This window comes from Ictidomys tridecemlineatus, chromosome 4 (genome assembly GCF_052094955.1).
Source record: "Ictidomys tridecemlineatus isolate mIctTri1 chromosome 4, mIctTri1.hap1, whole genome shotgun sequence".
NCBI lineage: Eukaryota > Metazoa > Chordata > Mammalia > Rodentia > Sciuridae > Ictidomys > Ictidomys tridecemlineatus.
This window is the reverse complement of record NC_135480.1, coordinates 147,737,953-147,765,569: the sequence shown is the minus strand read 5'-3', so window position 1 is coordinate 147,765,569 and position 27,617 is coordinate 147,737,953. Positions and strand designations below refer to the sequence as shown.

Below are 27,617 nucleotides of genomic sequence, written 5' to 3'. Positions count from 1 at the left end.
TACTCACGAAATTGGGCCATGACAGTTGCTCTGTATATTTTCAAGCATTGTTGGAGGTGCTACTTCTTTACAGAGATAATGATGCGCATCTGCAGTTAATCTGTAATACCCATCAATTAATGACACAAAAGACAAGGCTTCTCTCAATGAGCTAAGTTCAATTTCCTAAGCAGAAAAAAAGAAAAATAAGCTGTTAAGTATCATTTAAAAAGTAAATTGAATGCTAAATAATAAAAATTCACTACACTCCATATAATATCATTTCTCCTAATTTTATTTTTTTAAATTGCTTAAAAGTCTTCTGTGATTCCCAGTTACTTTATCATGTACTTCCACTTGTAGTTCACTCTATATCATAATTTTACTGTATTTTCCAATACCCTATTAGACTAATATGAGTCTTCTCAATTAGAAATTCATTTAATCTGATATAAAAGTTGGTATTGAGAGGTCATAAGCAGTTGTTTTTACATACCTACTACGCACTGCTAAGTATTCATGATATAAATTAAAATGTTAGGATATGTAGCTATGTTTTTATTGTATCGTTTTATATATATACACACACACACTCAGCCTAAAATACAGTATTTATCTAATGGGAAAACATACATACATACATATATAAAAGTACATGTGTATGTGTGTATATATACACACACATATTCAATTTTATTATGTCATGAAAAAATAAAGCCTTATTAAAAACAATAAAAATATGTAGTAGTGAGGACTAAAGTTAACAAAAAAATGTGCAAAATAATTATTAGAAAAATTTCAAAACACTTGTGCAACACTTTTTATTTGAATATACAGAAGATTACCTATGTTCCTGCATGAAAAAATTCAACATCATCAAATGTAAAAATCTTCCCTAAGTTAATTTTCCATTTTTTCAAATCCTAAAAATACCAATGAATACTAGAGGACATAGCAAGAAGAACAAGGCAAATATGGGATTCAGAGAACCAGGGATCCAACACAAGAGAGATAAGATGGTAATTCCCAGGATGATAAAAAAGGAATGCTGAAATATTGCGGCTGTAGTTATTAACAACTGTATCTAGAGAGCTTCCAGGTGAGATTAGGAAAGCCACTAATTAGTGATCAAGGCAGAGCTTCTCTGGAAGAAAGAGACATTATATAATATTTGATGGGTTTGACTATATGAAATTTTATACTGAGAAATGAGCTACTTTACAAAGTCTTTGCAGGGAATGGAAAGACAACTATAAATACAAAGGGGAAAAGCAATAATTAACTACTGGAAAAACAAAAGATTACAAAAGAATGGAAATGTGATCTGAGTATGTTTCTTGGCTCTTCAATAAATAATATTTACATAATCATAGTGGGAACATAGAATAGGGAGTTAGAACAAAAAGTTTAATAAGAAGTATGTGATATGTTTGGATATTAATAAAATAAAGCCATAAAATAGTTATTGTAGCTGGGTGTGTTGGTGCACACTTGTACTCCCAGTGGCTCAGTAGACTGAGACACAAGGATTGCAAATTCAAAGCCAACCTCAGCAACTTAAGCAAGTCAGCAAGACACTGTCTCTAAATAAAATATAAAAAGGTTTGGGGTTGTGGCTCAGTGGTTAAACACCCCTGGATTCAGTCCCTGATACAAACATACTCTCTGTGTGTGTGGGGGCGGGGGGGTTACTGTAAAAGATTCTAGAAGCAAAGTTAAAAGTCTTTGAGAAAAGTTAAAAGCCAGTACAACAAATAATTGATACTCAATATGTATTGGGGGAAAATCCTATAAGTCAACTAAAATTAAAAAGTAAAACTAGTCAAAGGATATGAAAAGGTAATCCATAGAGAAGAAATAAATATAACTACCCTATATAAGCACATAAGACCTGCTCAATCTCAGGTTCCAATTAAATAAATAAAATATAACAAAAGGAATGCATTTTTACTCATCAATTTTGCAGAAAAATTAAGACTGATAATATCCAGTGTTGGCACAGGTTACAGGGACATGGGGATATATACACATTGGAAACAATGTTGAGACGCACTTTAAAAGTCTATCAAATTATAAGCATTTATATCCTTGACCTAGCAATTTCACTTACTGGTATATCTCTTAATGAGATATTGACATATGTATATAGAAAAGCATATTCAAATGCCTTCTTTTAGCATTTTTTGTAGTGACAAAAAATAGCCAAAATTAAGTGTCTAACAATACAATTATTATTAATTCTAAATTAAAGATATATACAGTATATGATATGCAAAAGTTAATTATAAATTATAAGTTAAGGTATATATACAATATGGAAAAACATGCAATAGTTTTTTTAAATTAGATCTATGTGTACACAGAATGACAAGTCTTTATTTTTTTTAAATCAAGTTCAAGAACAATACATAAAGCATGGCTATATTTTTGTAAATAAAACATTTGTTTTAAATGACAATGAAAACATTTATTTTAATGAAAATGCCATATATGTTGATATGTGTAAAAATACAAAGGCTAGAAAAATACATACACACAGATGGTCACCTACGGAAAGGGGGATAAGACTAAATGAACGTTGATGAAAAAGAATAACCTACTTGTTCTTACATCAGAAAACAAAGAAAAGGGACACACATAAGTAAATATAAAACAATACTGACTTAAAACATAAGAGGAAATAAAATGGAATAAAAGTATTTTAACAATCAAAATAAGTCAGAACTAAAACCAAAACAAAATCCATAGGACAATCAGAAGGCAAATAGCAAAATGGCAGACTTAAAACCCAGCTGTGTTAGTAATTATGCCAAATTTAAATGGACAAAATACTATATTAAAATTAAAGATTTTTATTCATAAAAAGTAACTATTAAAAGAAGGCAACCCACTAACTAGAAGATAGTATATATTTTAACAGATATCCTACAAAAGACGTGTATCCAGAATTTTTAAGAACTCTACAAATTGATAAGAAAAAAAACAAACAAGTGAATGAAAATGAACAAAAGACTTGCACAAGAACTTCATAAGCAGGCTATTCAAAAGAATAATACGTATATTAAAAAGTGTTCAACATCATTAATCATCAGGGCAGTAAAATAAAAACCACAGTGAGCTTCCAGTATGTATTCACCAGGATCACCTTTTTAGGCACAAAATTATAGCTTGGTGACCATATGGGGCAATTGAAAATTTCATACACTGATGAAAAAAGGTGCATTAGTATAACAACTTTGGAAAACTGTTTATCAGTATCACCATGACTCAATATTATCTCACTCCTAATGTCTACCAACAGAAGAATGAATTTTAAAATGCAATACTGATTGTGGATACTAACACACAACAAGGGTGGTGAAGAATAGAAGCTGAGAAAAGTTCTTACTTCTAATAAATAACAGAAAAGCATAATACATCATTAATAAAATTCAGCAAGAAACATGATATATCAAAATTAATAAAACTATCAAGTTATTGAAAAACAATAGAATACATGGATACAAGAGAAATATGAGGTATTCCTAAAATATATGTTATATGGGAAAGAAACATCAACTCTCCCAAAACTAAACTTTGGTGCAATTACAACAAAATGTCAATGTAATATTTTTAAGAAGCTTTAGGAATACTCACAATTAAGAATTTAGGTTACCAAATAATGGATTTGAATTTAAATAGCCTTAACATTTTATCAATACTGTGACCTCGGAAAGATATTTAACTTCTCTGTATTGCAGACTTCATAATTTAAGCCAACAAGTCCACACACCTTTCCATAAGGAATATTACTAAAGAATATTCACATTAGCATCAACATACTTTCCAGAAATATTTATTATAGATGCAGAAGGGGGATGATAATTATTAAACACCCTTTCATCCATCCATGAAATTTAATCATACTCCTAAACTAGCTCCTAGAACACTGTGCAAAATGCAGGAAGTACAAACACACATGAAAATATAACTCTTGCCTTCAAGAAGTTCATAGCCTACTAGATAGTAGGTATACTTAATCATGTTTTTATCTAAGAATGGGAAAATGTGCTGAATAAAGTGAATTATAAGCCAGTTATTTTTTTAGTAATCTTTTAGAATCAATCATGTCTTACAGATTGAGTGAAGCTGACCCGGGATTGGTTTGTATTCTGTCATATAAATTCCATATAATATTGCTTTATTTTTGTCCTTTAATTAGGCAGAATGGTTGGCATTATGCACATCCCTCTTGATTTAAAAAAAATAGTCAAGAATGAGTATTACAACAGGCAACTAGCAACCCAGAGTCAGAGGGAGTGGGGAAAAGAACTGGTGCTTTGTTAATCACAAAAAAAGTACAAAAAACTGTGGGAAGAGTTATTGGTAAAAAGTGAGGTGAAAGTTTTAAAAAAGTTCATTGAACTGATAATTATGTTTAGAGCTATATTAATAACTATAATTAAAAAAGTAACTTTAGTGTTTTCATGTATAACTAATTAGAACTAATAAAAAAGATTTTTAAAAAGTAACTTTGGTTACTTTTAAAAAAGTAAATTTGGCTTTTGGATTATGAAATATTTATTTCTGATAGATGTTCAATGTAACCACTATTTAGTCATAAAACAAACTTACCAAATTTTTACCATCTTGTTTATGGATAGTTACAATTCTACTTTCATTTGAGCCTTCCTGGTTTGCTTGCTTAATACTGACATCAATAACTTCAGGAAAATCACAATATAATTGTAAATTCTGTAATTAAAAGCATTTAAAAGTTAACAGTTATGGAACCATTTTTAAATAAAATTTATAAAAGAGACAACATTGGTTCAAAATTCTTTAAGAAATACAAATTTTATTGGTAACAATAGATAAGCATTATATGATTCCTTCTTCCAAAATTCTAATCCCAAGACTATACTGTATCTTACTTTGACTTATAAATGAGAATATTAAAGGATGCAAGAATCAGGGCTGGGGGTGTAGCTCAGTGGTAGAGCACTTGCCTAGCATGTGCAAGGCGCTGGGTTCAATCCTCAGTACCACATAAAAATAAATAAATAAAATAAAGATATTGTGTTCAACTACAACTAAAAAATATATTTTTAAAAAAAGGAAGCAAGGAATCTAAAGTGTGTTATCATACTCTCCAACCCAATTAACATTAATAAGAACTGCTGCCAGAAAACTGAAAATCTAACTACCAAAAAAAATTAAAAATAAGAACAAAATCATCTTAAATCTCTAAAACAATCTAAGAACAATACAAACATGAACAAATTTAAAACTTGCAATGCAAACCTTAAAAAGTAAATTAATTATTTAACAGATATATAGTATAATAAAAATTAAGTGAATATTTTCCATTTTATTTTATGATTGTGCCTTATTATCAATAATAATGAATGTAAAAAGGAGACAAGACTACCTTAAAAATCACTTACAGAATCCAATTCTTTTCTGAAACTATTAGAAAGTCATTAGAAATTATTTTGTCTTAAAAAGATTAAATAAAAATCCATTTAAGAACAATGAGAGAAGAACTACAGATACAATCTTGATAGCGTCACATGCTACTAGAAACTTCCACTTCTAACAGTGGAAGAAGTGCAAGACCAGGTTTGAAATAATTAAAACTACTTTGCTTATATTGTCATTCTACTTAAAATTTAAAACAAAGAATGAGAACATATCATTAAGGATTACCTGTTCTGTCAGTGTCTCACTTTCTTTATGTTTCCCTCTTGACCACTGAATTCCACCGTTTCCAGTTATTATAATGGTTGCAAAAATCTCCTCACCTGAAGGACCTCTTCCAGGTTCTTTTACTTCAAATTGCTCTGTGTAGAAGGCAGACTGAAGAGTTTCCAGATTTATAAGATACTTAAGTTTCAAGTTTCTGGCAGTGGCTTTGCATTGACTGAACTGCTGAATAAATTTGCGAAATCTGTACCTTATTCGCTTCCTTGTCAAAATATGATAGTCTTGAATCTTTGCTCGAACACATTTTGGTAAGAATGTCTTATAGCTAGGAATACACAGAAAGAGCATACACAGAAAAGGAAAACAAAGAAAACAAAAATTGGAAAATAAACCGAAAACAAAAGTGAAAGACAATTTCTTATCTTTTTCCATGACAGGTAGGTGCTACAACACGGTAGTAAGTTGGAGTAAGTTGATATAACCATCCACAGAGGAGGAAAAACCTCAATGTTTCATTTGATGGTACACATACTCTAAGTTACCATAAAGCTCAGAATAGAAGATTTTAATTTTCTTCTCTTCATGAAATGCACTCTCAGTCTAGTAAAAGAGTCTCTAAAAATTCATTTTTTCTGATTATCTTATATCTCTGGGATGGTGATTTATAAGGTTTTTTTGTTTTTGCACTGTGCTGAAAATATTTCCTAAAATATGGAAATTTTTATTTGAATTTTAACCAGATTTCATCTGAATTTTGGAAATGGTTGCTTTTTGTTGGTGCTGTTTGTTGTTCATTATGCAAACATACTTTTTTGTATAAGTTATTTTGTTATGTTAACTTTTTAAATCCTAATAATTCCTCTGATTGAAATAATTCTTTCTAGAAATACTCTGACCTTTCTGTACTTTTATCTGTATGTATTAAATAGCCTAAAAAGGGGGAATAAATTAATATTTCTGCTTCTAGTGAACACAGACATACAGAGTAACCTCTTATATGTAGTTTTTAATATTTATTTTTTAGGTGTAGATGGACACAACATAATGCCTTTATTTTTTATGTGGTGCTGAGGATCAAACCCAGATCCCACCCATGCTAGGTGAGCGCTCTTCCGCTGAGCCACAATCCCAGCCCTTATATGCATTTTTTTAAATCTAGTAAAGTATTTAGACTATTCAAAGATCTATATCCTACTGGATATTTCCAGAAACAAGCACCTTATTTCATTCTGCAAGGCCTAATTTCTCATCTGTTCTCCCATCAATTATAAGTAACTTAACAATAATTAGAGTTCCTTGTTTATTTTTCAGAAATTACCATCAAATAAGAATTCAGAAAACATCAGTGAATTAAATATGTTTTAACTATTAAGAACAGCAGGCATGTTTTGCCACGGGGCAGGAATAAATTATTTATCCACTCCTAAAATGCCATGGCACAGTAGATAAAATAAAAATAGGTTAAGAGGGGGTATTTCAAATTTAAAACTTTTATTCTGCAAATGATAACTTCAAGAAAGTAAAAAAAATACACAGAATGGGAGAAATTATTTGCAAATATTATATGATAACTTGTATTTGGAGACATATCCAGAATATAAAAAGAACACTTACATCTCAATAATCAAAAGACAACTCAATTTTAAAATAAGCAGAGAATTTCAAGAGACATTTTTCCAAAGGAGACATACATATGACCAATAAGCACATGACAAGATGCTAACCATCAGTAGTCATTAAGGAAATTAAAATCAAAACCAGAATGGGATAACACTTTTACTTAAAGACAGAGAAGTATGGAAAAAGAATTCTCATGTACTGTGAGTGAATCTAATATGGTATAGCTGCTTGGGAAAAGTTTGGTAGTTTGTCAATAAGTTAAACTGAGTTATTGAATGAAATAGGAATTCTACTCCTAAGCATGTACACTGGAGAAATAGATATATACATCCACAAAATAACTCACATTCAACCCTTCATACCATCATTATTCACAGCAGCCAAGAAGCAGAAACAAGACAAATTTTCATCAAGTGATGAACAGGTAAGCAAAATGTGGTATGTTCATACAATGGAATAATAAAACTCAAAAGGAATGAAATATTGATATATGCTACAACATGGAAGAACCTTAAAAACATTATGCTAAGTAAAAGAAGCCAGATAGAAAATGATACCACATATTGTCTGATTCCAATTATATGAAATGCCCAGAATAGGCAATCCATTGAGACAAGAATTAGATAAGTGATTGCCAGAGACTGGGGGGGGGGGGGAGGATGAGGGCTGAATGCTAATGAATATGGAATTTATTTTAGGAAAGATAAAAATGTTCTAAAATCATATTGTTATTATCTTTTACAATGCTTTGAACACAACAAAAAATAATTAATTGTTTACTTTAAATAGGTGAACTTCATGATATGTGAATTTCAATAAGTTGTTTTAAAGTATCATCAAATTTTATAAGGAATGTGTAATATTCATGCAATTTAAAAAGTAAAGCAAAAATAACGATGCAGAATTTTAAAGATATGTTTATATACTGGTTCAGAGTATGGGTTAAGAGAATCAGAGAAATATAATCATAAACAAGAATAATAGATGATACATATTTCAACCTATGTGAAAATATTCTATTTAACTTTGGATATGATCTAGTCTCAAATGCAGAATTATCCCACCACAGTAGAAGCCTAAAGATGGCTTCATATTTACAACATTCGCCTTTAGTGGCTCAAAGCTTCTATTCTTCAACCATGTTTCTTCAATTTTCATCAACAACTTTTAAGATACTTTTTCTCTAATTCAGTTCTACTGTAACCTGGCATATACCAAGTATTTAATAAATAGCTGTTTGAATGAATGAATGGATAAATGGATGGATGAATACACTAACATATAAGACATATCTGTCTGCATCTTAATAAAGACCAAGGAATTAGTAGAAAATAGAAATGTTTTTGGTGTTCCTTTGAATCTAGTCTTCTAGATTCCTGTGTGAGTTCACGAAATCATAACTACGGCCTGTTCCATTTGAGTTAAGGCCTAACAGACATCTGCAAGCAAAATAAAAACACTTAAAACCAAAGAGAGAAACATAGAAACTGATCTAAAAATTGGGTATTGAACTACTTTGAGAAACTTAGTGACAAAACAATGTCAAAAAAAAAAAGGAAGTCAACCACATTGACTTTTAATCTCGTAAGTATGCTACTTGTAAAATATTTCATCTTCAAAACTTAAGGAAAATCAAAGTATTCTTATGTAGAAGTTCTCGGGGGGTGGGTACTAGAGACTGAACCCAGGGGTGCTCTATCACTGAACTACAGCCCCAACTCCCACCTCTTTTTATTTTTGATTTTCAGACAGGGTCTCATGAAGTTCTCCAGGCTGGCCTCAAACTTGCCATCCTCCTGCCTCAGCTTCCCGAATTATGGGGATTATAGGCATGCACAACCATGCCCAGTTATATAAAACTTCTTTAAAAAGTGGAAATTTTGTAGACATTAAATCTAGACAGTAGAAGTAGTGTTTCAAAGAAGTGTAATTTAAAATTGTCATGATTGTCAAAATCAAATATGCAGAATAATAATTTGGGGAATGCTGAGTTTGAATAACTTGTATAAACAGAATCCCTGAAGTACTTGTAAAATTTCTTATTTGTGGGCTTCATCTTAGAATCTTCTCTTTTTCTATTTTTGGGGAGGAGGGGGCACAGAGTGCTTAACTACTGAGCCACACTCCCAGCTCTTTTCTTAAAATATGTTATTTAGAAACAGGGTCTTTCTATTGCTTAGGGAAGAATCTTCAATTTTAACAGGCCCCTCAGGTGATTTTAATGCAAGTAAAATACAGACGACAATTTGAGAAATACTGATTCAGATAATTTATACAAAAAATTTGAGGATCTACTACCAAAAATTATTCCTGCAGATGTTCTTTCCATTCATCTCATCTTACCTACCCTTTTCAGAATAAATGAATCAAACAATAAATTGATACCGATCATCTATGACACTTTCTGTAGCACTACAACTTTTTCAATAATTTCATCTTACAAAGTATGTGTCATACACAATAAAAATAGTTACCCATGTGATTTTTTTATTATAAAATCAAAAGGTGGGGACAAACAAAAAACACAAATAAATTCTATAAAATCTCTAATTGTTGACATTTATGCATATGCATATGCAGCAGGAAATTACCTGATAGAGTTATAAATGGCCAGTGGAGTTTGATCATTTTCTTTGGCTATTCTCATCATATCTAACACTGCCATCCCAAGACATTCTTCCTGTGTTTCATGAGTCACAGGCACTTTTATCCATCCATGCACAAAATCATGCCGCCACTAAAAGAAACAAAAATATCTAAGGAAATATCTCAGCATAAATTTTAATCTACTATCATATTTTAACCAATAACATAATTTCCAGAAAATATGTATTTAAAAGGCATAAGTCAAAAAACAGCATTAGAAACATAAACTATAGCCCATGTATTCATATAATCCTATCTTCTCAGATCCTTGTTAGAATTCTGTAGTAATCATGAAATAATTTGTCCAAAATGGTCCTATTTCAAAGATATTTGGACAATGAAAGCTTATTGTTGTCTTCACTGGAATATAAGTATTTATTTTAAGGCTATGCAAGAAAAATGCTCACCATAGGAAATGTCTCATTTTCCTAATTCTTTTTTTTTTTTGATACCAGGGACACTATACATCCCCAGCCCTACTTTGTATTTTATTTAGAGACATGGTCTCACTGAGTTGCTTAGCACTTTGCTTTTGCTAAAGCTGGCTTTGAACTCATGATTCTCCTGCCTCAGCCTCCTGAGCCACTGGGATTACAGGCATGTGCCAACGTGCCCATCTAATTCATATCCATCTTGTAGATCAGAAAGCACTAGAATTCTTCCTAGCTTTGTTGAAATGGATCCATACTAATAAATTGATGACCATACAGTTTTATTTAACAAAAGAAATGCAAACATGATGTTTTTCTGTAATGATCATATATTAAAATCAATTTTCAATGATAAAAAGGCATAGGTCAACTCCATAAAATTTTAGTAAAAAAATAATTTGCAAATGAAAATCAATTTAAATTGGGTTTGCAGCTATAGAACACACATGCTGTCAAACTATTTCACTGCATGTGTTTTCAAACTGTATCTCCTACATAAAAATTACCTAAATTAAAATAGTAACCAATTATGTCCTGAATTCCATTTAAGTTAAAAGCATTATAATAGAGATTGTGTTACATACAAAGAAACACATAATACAGGCTTAGCCATCAAAAGGACTAAAATGTAGTTTAGAAGCTAAACATGAAAACAATAATTTAAAGCCAGATACTTAAGAAGTGCCACAAAATTGCTGATTGAGGATATTTGAGAAAGGTGAAATTGTATACACTTAGGGTAAACAGGAAAGGTTTCATGGTTTATTTAAAATGTTATGTAAACTTAAATGATGAAGAAATTTTTGATGAGTAAAAAATCAGTAAGAAAATAGAAAGAATGACAAAAACAAAGCAAAAGACATGTACAGAGATTCAAACCAGTTTGGTTGGGAGTAGAATATAGGTAATCTTGAATGAATTGACTCTATGAACAATAAAGATCTGGTTTTTAAAGCATCAGTTTCACCATATATCTTTCAGTGCTAGAGCAGTAGCAGTCACAAATGTGCTTATAAAGAAAATTAAATGTGCTCAGAGAAGTTCTAAGAGGCTGCTGTATGGCTCAGATAGAAGATAATAAGTATATGATATAGAAAACAGAAGACATTAAAATTATCTCACCACTAGACAGAGCCTCCAAACAAAAACTAAATAAAGAACCTATAGAACTAAAAATGTAATTAATAATTTAGACTTAACAGACATATATAGAATCTTTCATTCATCAACAAATGAATACACTTTCTTCTCAGCAGCATACAGATCCTTCTCTAAAATCAACCATAGCTTAGGCCACAAAGCAACTCTTAGCAAATACAAAAAAGTAAATATAATATTGTGAATTCTATCAGATCATAATGAAATCAAATTAGAAATCAACAATAGAATAAAAAATACAAGCTACTCTAACAAATGGAGACTCAATAATATGCTATTGAATGACAAATTGATAGCAGAAGAAATCAGGGATGAAATTTAAAAAAATAATTGAGAGGTAAATGAGAATTGCAATACAATATATCAAAATCTCTGGGACACTATGAAGGCAGTGCTAAGAGAAAAGTTCATTACATTAAGCCCATTCATTAAAAGAATAGAAAGACAACAAATAAATAACATAATATCACATCTCAAAGCTCCAGAAAAAAAAACAACAAATCAACACCAAAAGCAGTAGGAGACAGGAAATAAAAACTAAATCAGAGCTGACATCAATGAAACTAAAACAAAAAAAAAAATCAACAAAACAAAAAGTTGGTTCTTTGAAAAAGTTGATCAAATTAACAAATCCTTTGCCAAGCTAACAAAGAGAAAGAGAGAGAAAACTCAAAAGCCTAAAATTTGTAATGAAAAAGGAAATATCACAATGGACACCACTGAAAGACAGATGATACTGAAATTATTTTGAAAATTTATACTCAAATAAAATAGAAATTCTTGAAGACATCAGCAAATTTTTTGAGACATATGACCTACGTAAATAGAATCAGGAGGACACAGGAAATTTAAACAGATAGATCTCAAGAAATGAAATTGAAGATGCAATCAAAAGCCTAACAACAAAGAAAAGCCCAAGACTAGACATATTCTCATCCAACTTCTACAAGACATTCAAAGAAGAACTAACACCATTTCTCCTCAAATTATTCCATGAAATAGAAAAGGAAGGAAACCCTCCAAACTCATTCTATTAAGCTAGTATCACTCAGATACCAAAACTAGAAAAAGACACATCAAAGATAGGAAATTTCAGACCAATATCCTTGATAAACATAGATGCAAAAATTCTTAACAAAATACTTGCAAATCACATACAAAACCATGTTTAAAAGATATGCATTCTACTGTCATATATAAATTAAAAAAAAAAGATAGTGCACCATGATCAAGGGGGTTCAACCCAGGGATGTAAGGTTGGTTAAACATGAAAATCAATAAATGCATCACATCAATACACTTACAACAGGAATCATATGATAATCTCAATAGATGCAGAAAAAAGCATTTGACAAAATAGAGCATCCACTAGAAAAATTAGGGGAAATATGAACACACCTCAACACTGTAAAGTCTATATATGCTAAATCCAAGCCAACATCATTCTAAATGGAGAAAAACTGAAACCATTCCCTCTAAAAACTGGAACAAGACAGGGATGCCCTCTTTCACCACTTCTATTCAACGTAGTCCTAGAAACTCTAGCCAGAGCAATTAGATACAAATAGGAAAAAAACAACTCAAACTATCCCTACAATGGTACAGAAGACAGAGACAAACCCACATAAGTACAATTATCTCAGACTAGACAAAGGCACCATAAACATACATTGAAGAAAAGATAGCTTCTTCAACAAATGGTGCTAGGAAAACTAGAAATCCATATATGAAGAAAAATGAAATCCTCTTACCCTACACAAAACTCAACTGAAGTGGATCCAGAAAATAGGCATTAGATCAGAGACCCCACACCTACTAGAAAAAAAAGTAGTCCCAAACCTCCATTATGTTGGCTTAGGAACCTACTTCCTCAACCAGATTACTAAAGCATGAGAAGTAAAATCAAGCATCAATAAATGGAATAGCAATCCCACTAAAAAGCTTCTTCACAACAAAAGAAACAATCAAGACTATGAACAGAAAGCCTACAGAATGGGGGAATATCTTTGCCACTTGCACCTCATACAGAGTATTGATCTCTAGGATATGTGAAGAACTCAAAAAAATTAACACATACAAAAAATAATAACCCAGTCAATAAATAGGCAAAAGAACTGAACAGACACTTTACAGAAGAAGAAAAAATGTTCAACATCTCTAGCAATTAGAGAAATGCAAATTAAAACTACGCTGAGATTCCATCTCACACTAATCAGAACGGCAATTACTAAGAATACAAGAAATAATGACTGTTGGCAAAGATGTGGGGGAAAGGGTTCACTCATACATTAGCGGTGGGACTGCAAACTAGTGCAATCACTCTGGAAAGCACTATGGAGATTCCTCAGAAAACTTGGAATGGAACCACCATTTAACCAAGTTATCCCACTCCTTGGCTTATATCCAAAGAACTAAAAATTAGCAGACTACAGTGATATAGCTACATCAATTTTCACAGCAGCTCAATTCAAAATAGTCAAGCTTTAGAACCAAACTGGTTACCCTTCAACAGATGAATGGATAAAGAAAATGTGATATATGTATACACAATGGAATATTACTCAATCATAAAGAAGAACAAAATTATGGCATTTTCCAGTAAGTGGAGAATATCATGCTAAGTGAAATAAGCAAGTCTCAGAAAACCAAAGGTCAAATGTTCTCTCTAATATGTGGATACTAACCCATAATAAGTGAGGGTAAGGAGAGGAAGTTTAGATATTCGTTGGATTAGATAAAGGAGAATGAAAGGAAGGGAGAGGAGATGGGAATAGTAAAGACACTAGAATAAATCAAACATAATTTTCTTAAGCTCATAAATACACGAACAGTATAACTTCACATCATGTTCAACTACAAGAATGAAATCAAAACTGTAATGGGTTGTATCCCATATGTCAAAATACACCCTACTGTCATATTTATCTAAAAACAACAAACTAAAAAAATAAAACTTACAAAATGTAAAAATAAATAAATAAATAAAGACTGAATGGAACCTTAAAAAAAATACAGGTACAAATAAATGTTGACAAAGATGTAGGGAAATAGATACACTCATACATTCCTGTTGGGACTGCAAATTTGTGCCACCACTCTGGAGAGCAGTATGGAAATTCCTTAGTAAACTTGGAATGAAACCACCATTTGACCCAGCTAACCCAATCCTTGGCTTATACCCAAAGGACTTCAAATCAGCATACTAAAGTAACACAGCCCATCACTGTTTATAGTAGCTCAATTCACAACAGCTAAGCTAAAGAACTAAACTATATGCCCTTCAACAAATGAATGGATAAACAAAATGTGGTATATATAAACAATGGAATATTACTCAGCCATAAAAAATAATGAAATTATGGCATTGGACATCAATGGATGGAACTGCAGACTGTTATGTTAAGTGAAATAAGCCAATCCCCAAAAAAGAAAGGCTGAATGTTCTCCTTGATATGCGGAAGCTCACTCAACAATAGGCTGAGATGGAGAAAGGAGAGCAGTGGGGGGAGGTTCACTGGATTGGACAGGGGGAAATGGGGGAAAGGGAGGGGAAATGAAAATGGGAAAGACATTAGAATGAATTGGACATAACTTTCCTATGTTCATATATTAATACACAACCAGTATAACTCCACATCATGTACAACCACAAAAATGGGAAGTTATACTCCATGTATGTATGATATTTCAAAATATATTCTACTGTCATATAAAAATAAAAAGAATAAAAAATTTTAAAGTTTTATAGAAACTTTTTAAGAACTTAGAAGATAATTTGATTAAAAATGATAAATATACATTTTAAAGTGGTATTTGACTTTCTATTAATAAACTATAAATGGTATTTCACTAAACAAAAATAAACTACATTTTTAAAAAAGTACAAACCAAAAAATAATCATTATTAACTGAACCAAAGACCTAAATGTTAGTAATACAAAACTTATTTAATAAGTTAGATTTCTCTCCACTCAATTTTAAACACTTATTTCCTCACACTTTTGAAAATGGGCAAGTTATACTGTTTAAATAGGATGATCAATAACTAGATAGATTATTTATAATAGCATGCTTTTTGTTCTATATGGCATACAAAACTAGCAGATAATAAGTTCTGCTTATCAGAAATTCTATTGAACTCATGATCAAAAGACAGTAAATATGTAAAAAAATCAGTGAGGGAAAATATTGTATACAATATTTGTATACAAGTATTTATTAAGTCCTGGATTTCAGTTCTGTTTGTATTTTTTTTTTTGAGGAGCTACTATGTTGTTTTCCAAAGAGGCTGCACCATTTATCATTTCTATAAGCAGTGTATAAGTGTTCCAATTTCTCCACATCCTTAGCAATACTTAGTTTTTTGATAATAACTGTCCTGATATGTGTGCAATGGTATCTCACTGTGATTTGAATATTTTCATTTCTCTAGTGGTTACTGCTGTTATGGATCTTTTCATATGTTTGTTGGCCATATGTATATTTTTTTGGAGAAATGTCTATCTGTGTGCACATGAATGCAGCCAGACCTTTCCCTAACAGCATAAACAAAAATTAACTCAAAATTGATTGAAGGCTTAAATGGAAGAGTTAAAATATAAAACTCTTAGAAGAAAACAAGGAGTAAAGTCTCATGCACTGGATTTGGCAATGATTTCTTGGGTATGATACCAAAAGCATAAGCAACAAAACAAAAAATAAAAATTGGAATATATCAAAATATAAAAGTTTTGTCCATCAAAAACAACCAACAGAGTGAAAGGGCAACATATGTAATAGGAAAATATATGTAAAAACATACACCCAATAAGGGATTAATGTCCAGAATACAGAAAGAACTCCTACAATTCAACAAGAAAAACAAACAACATGAACGAAAAATGGGCAAAGGACTTGAATAGACATTACTCCAAAAAAGGAAACAGAAATGATGAACACACATATGAAAAGATACTTAAAACATCACTAGCCATGAGAGAAATGCAAATAAAAACCTTAATAAGAAACCATATCATATCCATCAGGAAAGCTATTATCAGAAAAACAAAGTATTGTCGAATATGTAGAAAAATTGCAACACTTGTACACTGCATGTAGGAATGAAAAATGGTGCAGCCACATTGAAAAACAGTATAGTAGCTCTCCAAAAAATTGCAAACAAAATTACCATATGATACAGGAATTCAAATTGTGGATATATGTACAAAAAAATTGAAAGCAGGGACTCAAATATATAATGAATGAATACATAAAATATAGTATAAGACATACAATGGAATAATATTATTCAGCTCTAAAAAGGAAGGAAATTCTCACACTTGCTACATTGCTTTTTCTGAGCATTTTATCACTCAAGTCTTGCCCCAAATCCTAAATTAGCTGGTTGCTGACCAAACAGGGATGAACCTTTAAGACATTATGCTAAGTAAAATAAGCCAGCCACAAAAAAAGACAAAAGATGTTATAATTCCATTTGTATGAGGTATTTAAGACAGGCAAATATGTACAGATAGAAAGTAGAATGGTGATTGACAAGGCCCAGGAAAGGAAGAAATGGAGAATTACTCTAATGGGTATGAAGCTTTAGTTTGGAAAGATGAAAAGTGTTCTAGAGATGGAGGGTTGGTGATCTTTGTAAAATAATGTGAATATACTTAATTAATGTGAATGAACTATACACAATAATGGTTAAAATGGTCAATTTTTAATGTATTTTTACCATAATAAAAACAAATTGGTTGACCCTGTCTCTAAATAAAAATACAAAAAGGACTGTGGCTGTGACTCAGTGGTCAAGTGCCCCTGAGTTCAATCCCTGGTAACCAAAAACAAAAACAAAGACCAAATTGGTTGACCTCACACCCCAAGAAGGTAAATATTTTCTGATTTATTGCTCATAAACTTAACAAGCCTTACTCAGGCTTTTTGGAAATGTGAGGCATGAGGATCTATAGGGTTATTTCCTATGACATTGGCAAATTTTATTTAGAACTCCTTAATTTAATAATACCTTATGAATATTTTTACCCAAGAGCACTAACTGTCTTTTCTTTCTTTAGTTTCTATTCATTTGACTCCAACAACATATGAAAACAAAAGTTATTTAATAATAAAATATTTCAATTAAGATGAAAGAGAAGAAAGTATTATGAAACGTTCAAACACAATACAAAAATTTAATATAACAGTATTAATGAACAAATGGCTAAAGCACAGCTCGTAGAATATCAATATCCAGTAACATTCCTATGAGGACTTAAAATATCAATATCCAGTAATCTTCCTATGAGGACCTATTCAAGCTATCAAAATAGATCATTTTTTGTATTGCTTTCTTTACTTTTCAATACCCACTGTTTAAATCCAAAATTAACCAGAAAAAAGAAAACACTCAAGAAATTGTACTGTCTAGTATTTCAGCCACATAGGTCCATATGACTCATAGTGTAAAACTCAGTGTACACTTTGTGAAATCCTTAAAATGATCTAAAGCTCTAAAATAAGAGAAAATTTAAAAAGATCAATTCAACAAATCCATTTAAAATAAGTTCTATTATTCATAAATCATGAGATTAAAACTTATTGTTAAAAAGACTATCTCTACACCCGCCATGCAACACAGAATTCAATTTTCCCAGATGAAGATTCCCCTGATTAAGAGATATACTATATGAAAAGATATTTATCACTTACTGCACATACAAATATGATAATATAATCATACCTGAGCAAAAAGATAAGACATGACGAAGTCATCAAGAAGAGGAGCTTCCGCACCTCGAGATATCCCATGCCGATAAGTTCTGTTGCTGCCACTGCAATACCAGTGAGGAAAGTAAAATCTAAAAGACAGTTAAAACAGTCCATTAGCCTCTAAAGAGATCAAAATATAAACATTTTATATAAAGAACCACTTTCAGCACAATTAAAGGTGTCTTTTCTTATCAGAAAACCTATAGATAAGACCTTGATAATAATGTAGACAGAAAATACAAGAAACACAAGGGTAAAATCAATATATTGCTTACTTTGATGCAATATAGAATGTAGAATACAGAACTAATCATAGGTAAGAGAATTGTAGAAATAAAATGTTAAAAATGCTTAATACCTTGATGCAATATAGGATGTAGAATATAGAAATAATCATAGTAACAGAATTGTAGAAATAAAATGTTAAAAATGCTTAATTCATTAACATCAGTAAAGGAATCAAAATGTTAAATTGGGGTAAAAAAATAATTGTTTCTTCTTTTAGAGAAATGGAAATTAAAACTATCCTTCAAATAATAAATAAGTACTCTCTATTGATTCAGTTGATAGTATTCAATTTAATGTTCTGTAAAATATCCACAGAGTTGTATCAACACCACTATAATGTAAGTATTTTGATGAAGATTTCTATAACTATATTTATAAAGTATACTGATCTGTATCTTTCTTTTCTTCTATGTATCTTTGAATTAGTTACCATAGAATACATCTGGAAGGTATTCATACATTTTCTACTTCTTGTGAATAACTGGTAATAATTCTTTAAATGTTTGATAGAATTAACCAGTTAAACCATTTGGGCCTGAACTTTTCTTCATGGGGAGTTTTCTTGAGTTATGAGTTCATTCTCTTTACTAGTTATAGATCTACTTCAACTTTCTATTATTTCTTTTGTTAGTTACTATAATTTTAATCTTTCTAGGCATTTATGCATTTCATCTTGGTTGCCGAATTTGTTAGCAGAAAATTGTTTCTGATAATCCTTTTTATTTCTATAGTCATAATGATGTTCCCTTTACAATTCCCAGTTTTAATAATTTTTTTCTCTCATTTTTAGTCTAGTCAAAAGCAGGTCAAGTTTGTTGATCTTTTCAAAGAACTTTCTATTGTGTTTCTAAATTTCATTTATTTCTACTCTGACCTTTATTATTTCCTTCCTTCTACTTGCTTTAATTTACTGTTCTCTTTCTATATTTTCTTTTCTCTTTTATTTTATTTTTTTTAATACCAGAGATTGAACCCAAGAGCACTTAACCACTGAGTTGTATGTCCAACCCACTCCTTTTAAAATATTTTATTTAGAGAAAGGGACTCATTAAGTCATGTGGAATCTAAGTTACTAATCCTCTTGCTTCCGCTTCTGGAGCCACTGGGATTACAGGCATGTGCCACCATGCCTAGCTTCTTAATGGGAAAGTTACAGATTTGGAATGTTTTCATTTTTAACATAGGTGCTTATAAATAAAAATCCCCCTTCTAAATACCACTTTAGTTGCATAGGGCAAATCTGTCAATTTGGGTTTTCATTTTCAGTCACATCAAAGTATTTTCTGTTTTTCCCTCCTTTGACTCTTTGGCTATTTAGAAGTGTGTTGGTAATAACCACATGTTTGCAAATTTTCCAGTTTTCCTTCTGTTACTAATTTTTAATGTAATTCCACTGTGGTAAGAGAACATACATAGTATGGTTTCATCTTTCTTGTTTTTATTGAGACTTGTTTTACAGCTTAACATATGGTCTACACTGGAGAATGGTCAATGTGTACTTTAAAATAAGGTATATCACGAGTTGTTGAATGGAATGTTCTATATAAGTCTGTGTATCTACCCGTTTTATACTGTTGTTCAAGTCTTTAATTTCCTGGATTATATTTAATATAATTCTCCCCTCTGTTACTGAAAGTTGGATACTGAAGTCTCCAAATAGTGTTGTTCAATTGTCCATTTTTTCCTCATTCTCTTTGTTTTTGATTCATATATTGTGGGGAACTACTGTTACAATTCATTTTTGTCTGTAATTGTTATGTCTTCCTAATGAATTGGCCCACATCCTTATAAAATGTTCCTTTTATTTCTAGCAATGATTTTTGTCTGAAAGTTTATTTTGTCTGATTATAGTATAATTATTATAGGTGTCTTTTGTTCACTGTATATTTAGTAAATCTTTTTTATTACTTGTTTCTGACTTTTTGTCATATCACAATAGGTATCTTTTAACTGTGATTGCAATATTGCAATCTTGCTGCCTCAGCCTTGTAAGCAGCTGCAATTACAAGTGTGCACTATCACACCAGGTTTTACTGTATTTTCTCTACCCATTCATCTGTTGATGGGCACCTACACTGATTCCATACCTTGGATTTTAAGCACAGTGCTACAATAAACATGGAACTGCAAGTTCTTTTACTTTATTTTTAAAAATTTATTATTTCTAGTTAAATATAATACCAGGATACACTCTGACATTATCACAAAGGTATAGAACTCAACCCACTCCAAATCAACACCAGCACTTTCCCCCCACACCGGTGCCTGTTCCCCTTCGCTCCATTTTGTTTTGTTTTGTTTTGTTTTGTTTAATTAGTGTCCTATAAGTACCCATAATGCCAGGACCCATTATGCCACATCCATGCATGCACATACAAAAGTTTAGTGAGATTCATTCATTGGTCTACTCTTCCTATTCCTTCTTCCTCCTGCTCAATACCCTTCATCTATTCCACTAATTTTTTCTGTTTTGATGAAATTTCCTCATCCCCTTCTTTTTTCCTTTCCATGTTTTTTATTTCCCCTTCTTATATTATGGATTAGCTTCCATATCACAGAAAACATTCATCATTTGATTTTTTTTGAATTGTCTTATTTCGCTCTCTAATTTCAGTCTCCAATTCCATTCATTTACCAGAAAATACCTAATTTCATTCTCTTTTATGGTTGAGTACTATTTAACTTTGTATGTATACCATATTTTCTTCATCCATTCATCTGTTGATTCCATAGCTTGGCTATCATGAGTTGAGCTAATATAAACATGGATGTGGCTGCATCACTTTACTATGCTGATTTAAAATATTTTTAATATATTCCAAGGAGGGAATAGTTAGGTCATATGATGGTTCCATTCCTAGTTTTTTGAGGAATCTCCATAATGTTTTCCAGATTAATTTGTAGTCCCACCAACAACATATGATTGTTTCTTGATAATTGCCATTCTGACTAGAATGAGATGAAATCTCAATGTAGTTTTGATTTGCATTTCCCTAATTGATAGAGATGCTAAATATTTTTTCATATATTTGTTGAACATTTGTATTTCTTCTTTTGAAAAGTGTCTGTTTAGGTTTTTGCCCATTTATTGACTGGGTTTTTTTTCTTTTTTTTTTTTTGGTGTGAAGTTTTTTGACTTCTTTGGATATTAATATCTTATCTGAGGAAAAGGTGGCAAAGATCTCTGCCCATCCCATAGGCTCTCTCTTTATAGTCTTACTTATTTCCTTTGCTGTTAAGAAGCTTTTTAATTTGGTGCCACACCATGTATTGATTTTTATTTTATTTCTTGTGTTCTAGGAGTCTTGTTAAGGAATTTGGTTCCTATGCTGACATGTTGGAGAGTTGGGCCTACATTTTCTTCCAGCAATTGCAGGATCTCTGGTCTAATTCCTAGGTCTTTTAGTCAGCTTTGGTACAGGGTAAGAGATGGGTTAAATTTCATTGCATTACATATGGATTTCTAGTTTTTCCAGCACCACTTGTTTAAAAAAAAAACTGTCTTTTTTCCACTATATGTTTTTGGCACCTTCATCTAATATCAGATAACTGTATTTATGTGATTTTTATCTCTGTGCTTTCTATTCTATTCCATTGGTTTTTGTGCCTGTTCTGTTATCATGCTGGTTCTGTTACAATAGATCTGTAGTATAATTTGAGGTCTGATATTGCTTCACTTTTCTCATTAAGGATTACTTTAGCTATTCTGAGTCTCTTATTTTTCCAAATGAATTTCCTAAATGCTTTTTCTAGTTCTGAGAAGAATGTCATTAGAATTTTGATTCGGATTGCATTGAATCTGTATAGCACTTTTGGTAGTATGGCAATTTTGACAGTATTAATTCTGTCTATCCAAGAACACATGGTAGGTCTTTCTATCTTCTAATGTGTCTTGAATTTCTTTATTTAGTGTTCTGTAGTTTTCATTTTAAAGTCTTTCACCTCTTGTTAGTTTGATTCCCAAGTATTTTATTTTCTTTTTTGATGCTATTGTTAATGGGATAGTTTTCCTAATTTCTATTTCAGCAGATTCATCATTTGAGTATAGGAAAAGGAATGATTTATGGGTGTTGACTTTATATCCTGCTACTTTGCTGAATTTATTTATGAGCTCTAGAAGTCTTCTGGTGGAGTTTTTTTTTTATCTTCTAGATATAGAATCATGTCATCAGCAAAGAGATAAGTCTTGAGCTCTTCTTTTCTTATTTGTATCCCTTTAATTTCCTTTCAATTGCTCTGACTAGAGTTTTAAGGTAATGTTGAATAGGAATAGTGAAAGTGGGCATCCTTCTCTTGTTTCTATTTGTAGAGGAAATGCTTTAGTTTTTCTCCATTCAGTATAAAGTTGGCCTTAGGTTTGTCATACACAGCCTTTAAGTTCCTTCTATCCCTAGTTTTTCAAGTGTTTTTAAACATGAATGGGTGCTGTGCTTTTTCATATGCTTTTTCTCCATCTATTAAGATAATTATGTGATTCTTGACCTTGACTCTATTTACATATTTACATAAATTACATTTATGATTTCCATATGTTAAGCCAACCTTGCATCCCTGGGATGAAACCATTTGATCATGGTGCACTATCTTTTTAACGTATTTTTATATAAGGTTTGCCTATATGTTATTACAACTTTTTGCATTTATGTTCATCAAGAATATTGGCCTGAAGTTTTCCTTCCTTGATATGTCTCTGCTTTCGGTATCAGCATGATACTGGCTTCACAGATTGAGTTCAGCAGTGTTCCCTCCTTTTCTAATTCATGAAATAATTTGAGAAAAATCGGTATTAGTTCTTTAAAGGTCTGATAGAACTCAGTGGAGAATCCATCAAGTCCTGGGCTTTTCTTTGTTGAAAGGTTTTTGATAGATGCTTCAATTTCATTATTCAATATTGATCTGTTTAAGTTTACTATATCCTTAAGGATCAATTTGCATAGGTCATAGGTCTCTAGGAATTTATCAATATCTTCAAGGTTTTCTAGCTTATTGGAGTATGAATTTTCAAAACGGTTTCTGATGACCCTCTGGATTTCACTAGTGTCTGTGATGATACTTCCTTTTCATGTCAGATTTTTTTTTTTTAGTGTTTTCTCTTTTTCTTCTGTTTACTTTGGCTAAGGGTTTATTAATCTTATTTATCTTAAAATAATAAAATAAAATTTTATTTATCAAAAAATAAATCTTGCTGTGCCCCAAGGTCTATTCTCTGAGCACAGGCTCAGACCTAAATTCTGACGCTATCTGCATGGTTGCTGCTGCTGAACCAGAATTAACCTGTCAATCAACCGTCACCTGTACCACTATCACAATTGATGCTGGCTCTGATTCCACTGCTGCCAGCCTAAGATCACCTGGAGTCTTCTTTCTGGATGCTGCAGCCACAGTAGAAATCACTGCCCGGGATGCAACTGAAGCCAACATTAATGCTGATCCCTGGAGATCGCCTGGTGATGCTAGCCCCACAGCTGCAGTTGCAGCTGCCACTGCAGCCACCGCTACTACTGACTCTTTGCATATTGCCAACAACAACCTCCACTACTGCAGCTTCAGGGGAGACTTCAGGTTTGGTTGCACATGCTGTACCCATTTTTGGGACACCAGTCAGGGCCTGGAGCTGGGGTGCCAGCAGTTTTACCATCACAAGAGCCTCTGTCTAGGGACTCCATCTGGGACCAGTGTGGGAGTCTCTGCAGGTTTGAAGGAGCCTGGGATCTTCCTGCTGCATTTTGGGGTTGCTCCTTTGCTTGAGTATATCCCTGGTGATCTCTCTGCAAGTAGGAGCAGCACTGAGATCTTGGGACTGCACTGTGGCTGAGCCTGAAGTACCTGAAGCCAAATCAGTGGGATAGAGACTGATTTTACGAGGACTGATATGGGTTTGGTGATCCAGAGAGACGTCAAAGAAAGGACTGAGAAACAGACAGAGACAATTCAACTTTCCAGCAAGATTTATTTTATTTTATTTTATTTTTGGATATACTAATGTCTCTTACTATATTTGGAACATAATATATTTTATGCATCAGCATGTAGAGGACAATGATATATGAATGGTGTTTTTGTTTTGCAGTTTTGTTGTATTCTTATGTCTTTAATTTTTTTCTCTTTATTCGTATTCTTCCTCTCTTGTCTATTTTCTTGGATTTTCTTTCCAACTTTTCTCTAATCAACAGCCAAACATAGAATAATGTGATTTTATATTTAGAAGATCCAAAAAAGACATAGACTGGCAGATAGGATTAAAAAGCAAGACGCAACAATATGCTGTCTCCAAGAGACTCACCTCATGGGCAAAGACATCCACAGGCTGGTGAAAGGGTGGAAAAAAAACTTATCACTCATATGGACTGCATAAACAAGCAGGGGTTTCCATTCTCATTTCAGATAAGGTAGACTTCAAACCAAAGTTAATCAGAAGACACAAAGAAGGACATTTCATACTTCTTAAGGGAAGTATATAAAAGCAGGATGTAACAATTATAAATATTTATGCCCCAAACAATGGAACATCTATGTACATCAAACAAATCCTTCTCAATTTCAAGAGTCAATAGACCGCAATATAATACTGGGTGACTTCAGTACCTCTCTCAATAATGGGCACATCTTCCAAACAAAAACTAAATAGGGAAACGAAAGAACTAAATAATACAATCAATAATCTAGACATAACAGACATATATAGAATATTTCATCCATCAATGAGCAAATATACTTTCTTCTCAGTAGCACATGGATCCTTCTCTAAAATAGACCATATCTTATGCCACAAAGCAACTCTTAGTAAATAGAGAGACAGAAAGAGAGAGAAGACCCTGCATCTTATCAGACCACAATGGAATGAAATTAGAAATCAATGATAAAATAAAAAATAGAAGCTACTGTAAAAAATGGAAACTAAATAATACACAATTACCTCGGACAGATTGCAACAATAAAACAGGTGTGTGCCCACCCCGCAGCTACAGACTGCGGGGCGCTGCCTAGAAGCAGCCAGCAAGCAGAGAGAAACGTTGCTGCAGATTCTGTGGAATCCTGCCAGCTGAGCCCTCACTGAGCCCCGGGCTGAGTTCGGGATTTCAGACGGGGAAGGAAGCGGTACAGTTCTATCCCCCACAGCGGAAACTCCACCAAGGAAACCAGCGGCCACCATCTTGGAGAGCTGAAGTAACCACCACCACTCTCCGACAGATTGCAACAATAAAACAGGTGCATGTTACTCAGCTAGCTCATCTCCCATTCGGCGGGGATTCCTCATAAAATCTCTCCTAGGATTTCCGGGGGAGAAATTATCAGAGCAAACCTGCATAAAGACACTGGGAAAACTAGAGACACCTGACCTTCAACTCCCCCTCCCATCAGAGGCGAAAATGAAACCTGTATTGCCAGCGCGGGGGGGAGGGGCAAGCAGAAAAAATCAAAACAATAGAGTGCCGGGGTTCCTGATAGCCACCCTTCACACCCAACAAACAACAGGCCCAGAGTACAGTTTGAACTGCCAAGAAGCATCACTCAGGGGAAATCTGGTCTAGCAGGAGAAACCAGAACTAACAGGAGAAACCAGGGGACTAGAGGCCAGGCCCTCGAGACTGGGCGGATGGAGACCGCCTGCCCGCTGGCGACCGATCACCCGTTGGCTGCCCGCGCGAATGGGCGGCTAGAGATCACCCGCTGGCCGTGCAACTGGGCGGCTGGAGACCGCCTGCTTGCCAGCAAACGAGAAACAATCGTCCGCTGCCCGCGTGACTGAGCGGCTGGAGACCACCCGCCTGCCAGCGACCCAACACACGACTGGGCGGCTAGAGACCCGCCTGCCCGTCGGTGACAGCCCATCTGCTGCCCGCGCGACTGAAGAGAAAAAGAGAGAACTCCAATTACTAACATACGGGATGCAAAAGGCAATATCACAACAGACACTACAGAAATACAGAAAAATAATTAGAAATTATTTTGAAACCCTATATTCCAATAAAATAGAAGGTAGTGAAGATATCGATAAATTTCTTAAGTCATACGATCTGCCCAGATTGAGTCAGGAAGATACACACAATTTAAACAGACCAATAACAAAGGAAGAAATAGAAGAAGCCATCAAAAGACTACCAACCAAAAAAAGCCCTGGACCGAACGGGTATACAGCAGAGTTCTACAAAACCTTCAAAGAAGAATTAATACCAATACTTTTGAAGCTATTTCAAGAAATAGAAAAGGAAGGAGTTCTTCCAAATTCATTCTATGAGGCCAACATCACCCTGATCCTGAAAGCAGACAAAGACACTTCAAAGAAAGAAAACTATAGACCAATATCTCTAATGAAATTGGATGCAAAAATTCTCAATAAAATCCTGGGGAATCGAATACAAAAGCATGTCAAAAAAATTGTGCACCATGATCAAGTAGGATTCATCCCTGGGATGCAAGGCTGGTTTAATATACGGAAATCAATAAATGTAATCCACCACATCAATAGACTTAAAGACAAGAACTATATGATCATCTCGATAGATGCAGAAAAAGCATTCGAATAAGTACAGCATCCCTTTATGATAAAAACACTAGAAAAATTAGGGATAACAGGAACTTACCTCAACATGGTAAAAGCTATATATGCTAAACCTTAGGCTAGCATCATCCTAAATGGAGAAAAACTGAAGACATTCCCTCTAAAATCTGGAACAAGACAGGGATGCCCTCTATCACCACTTCTATTCAATTTAGTTCTTGAAATACTAGTCAGAGCAATTAGACAGACAAAAGAAATTAAAGGCATAAAAATAGGAAAAGAAGAACTTAAATTATCGCTATTTGTGGATGACATGATAATATATTTAACAGACCCAAAAGCGTCTACAAAGAAACTGCTAGAGTTAATAAATGAATTCAGCAAAGTGGCAGGATATAAAATCAACACGCATAAATCAAAGGCATTCCTGTATATCAGCAACAAAACTTCTGAAATGGAAATGAGGAAAAACACTCCATTCACAATATCCTCAAAGCAAATAAGATACTTGGGAATCAACCTAATAAAAGAGGTGAAAAATTTATACAATGAAA

The 27,617-nt window shown here is 32.7% G+C and overlaps 1 protein-coding gene across 4 annotated transcripts in view; it reads right to left on the bottom strand.

Annotated features, from left to right (window-relative positions):
- The window catches only part of Jak2 (Janus kinase 2), a 131,489-nt gene that overhangs the window by 37,660 nt on the left and 66,212 nt on the right, over window positions 1-27,617 (bottom strand). For all 4 annotated transcript variants that reach the window (XM_005324056.5, XM_078047608.1, XM_040285729.2 and 1 more), the window contains exons 5-9: window positions 18,244-18,361; window positions 9,876-10,021; window positions 5,668-5,989; window positions 4,594-4,713; window positions 8-165 (exon numbers count right to left, since the gene is read on the bottom strand). In XM_005324056.5, the coding sequence (XP_005324113.1) occupies window positions 8-165; window positions 4,594-4,713; window positions 5,668-5,989; window positions 9,876-10,021; window positions 18,244-18,361 (864 nt within the window). The remainder of the gene's footprint in view (window positions 1-7; window positions 166-4,593; window positions 4,714-5,667; window positions 5,990-9,875; window positions 10,022-18,243; window positions 18,362-27,617) is intronic.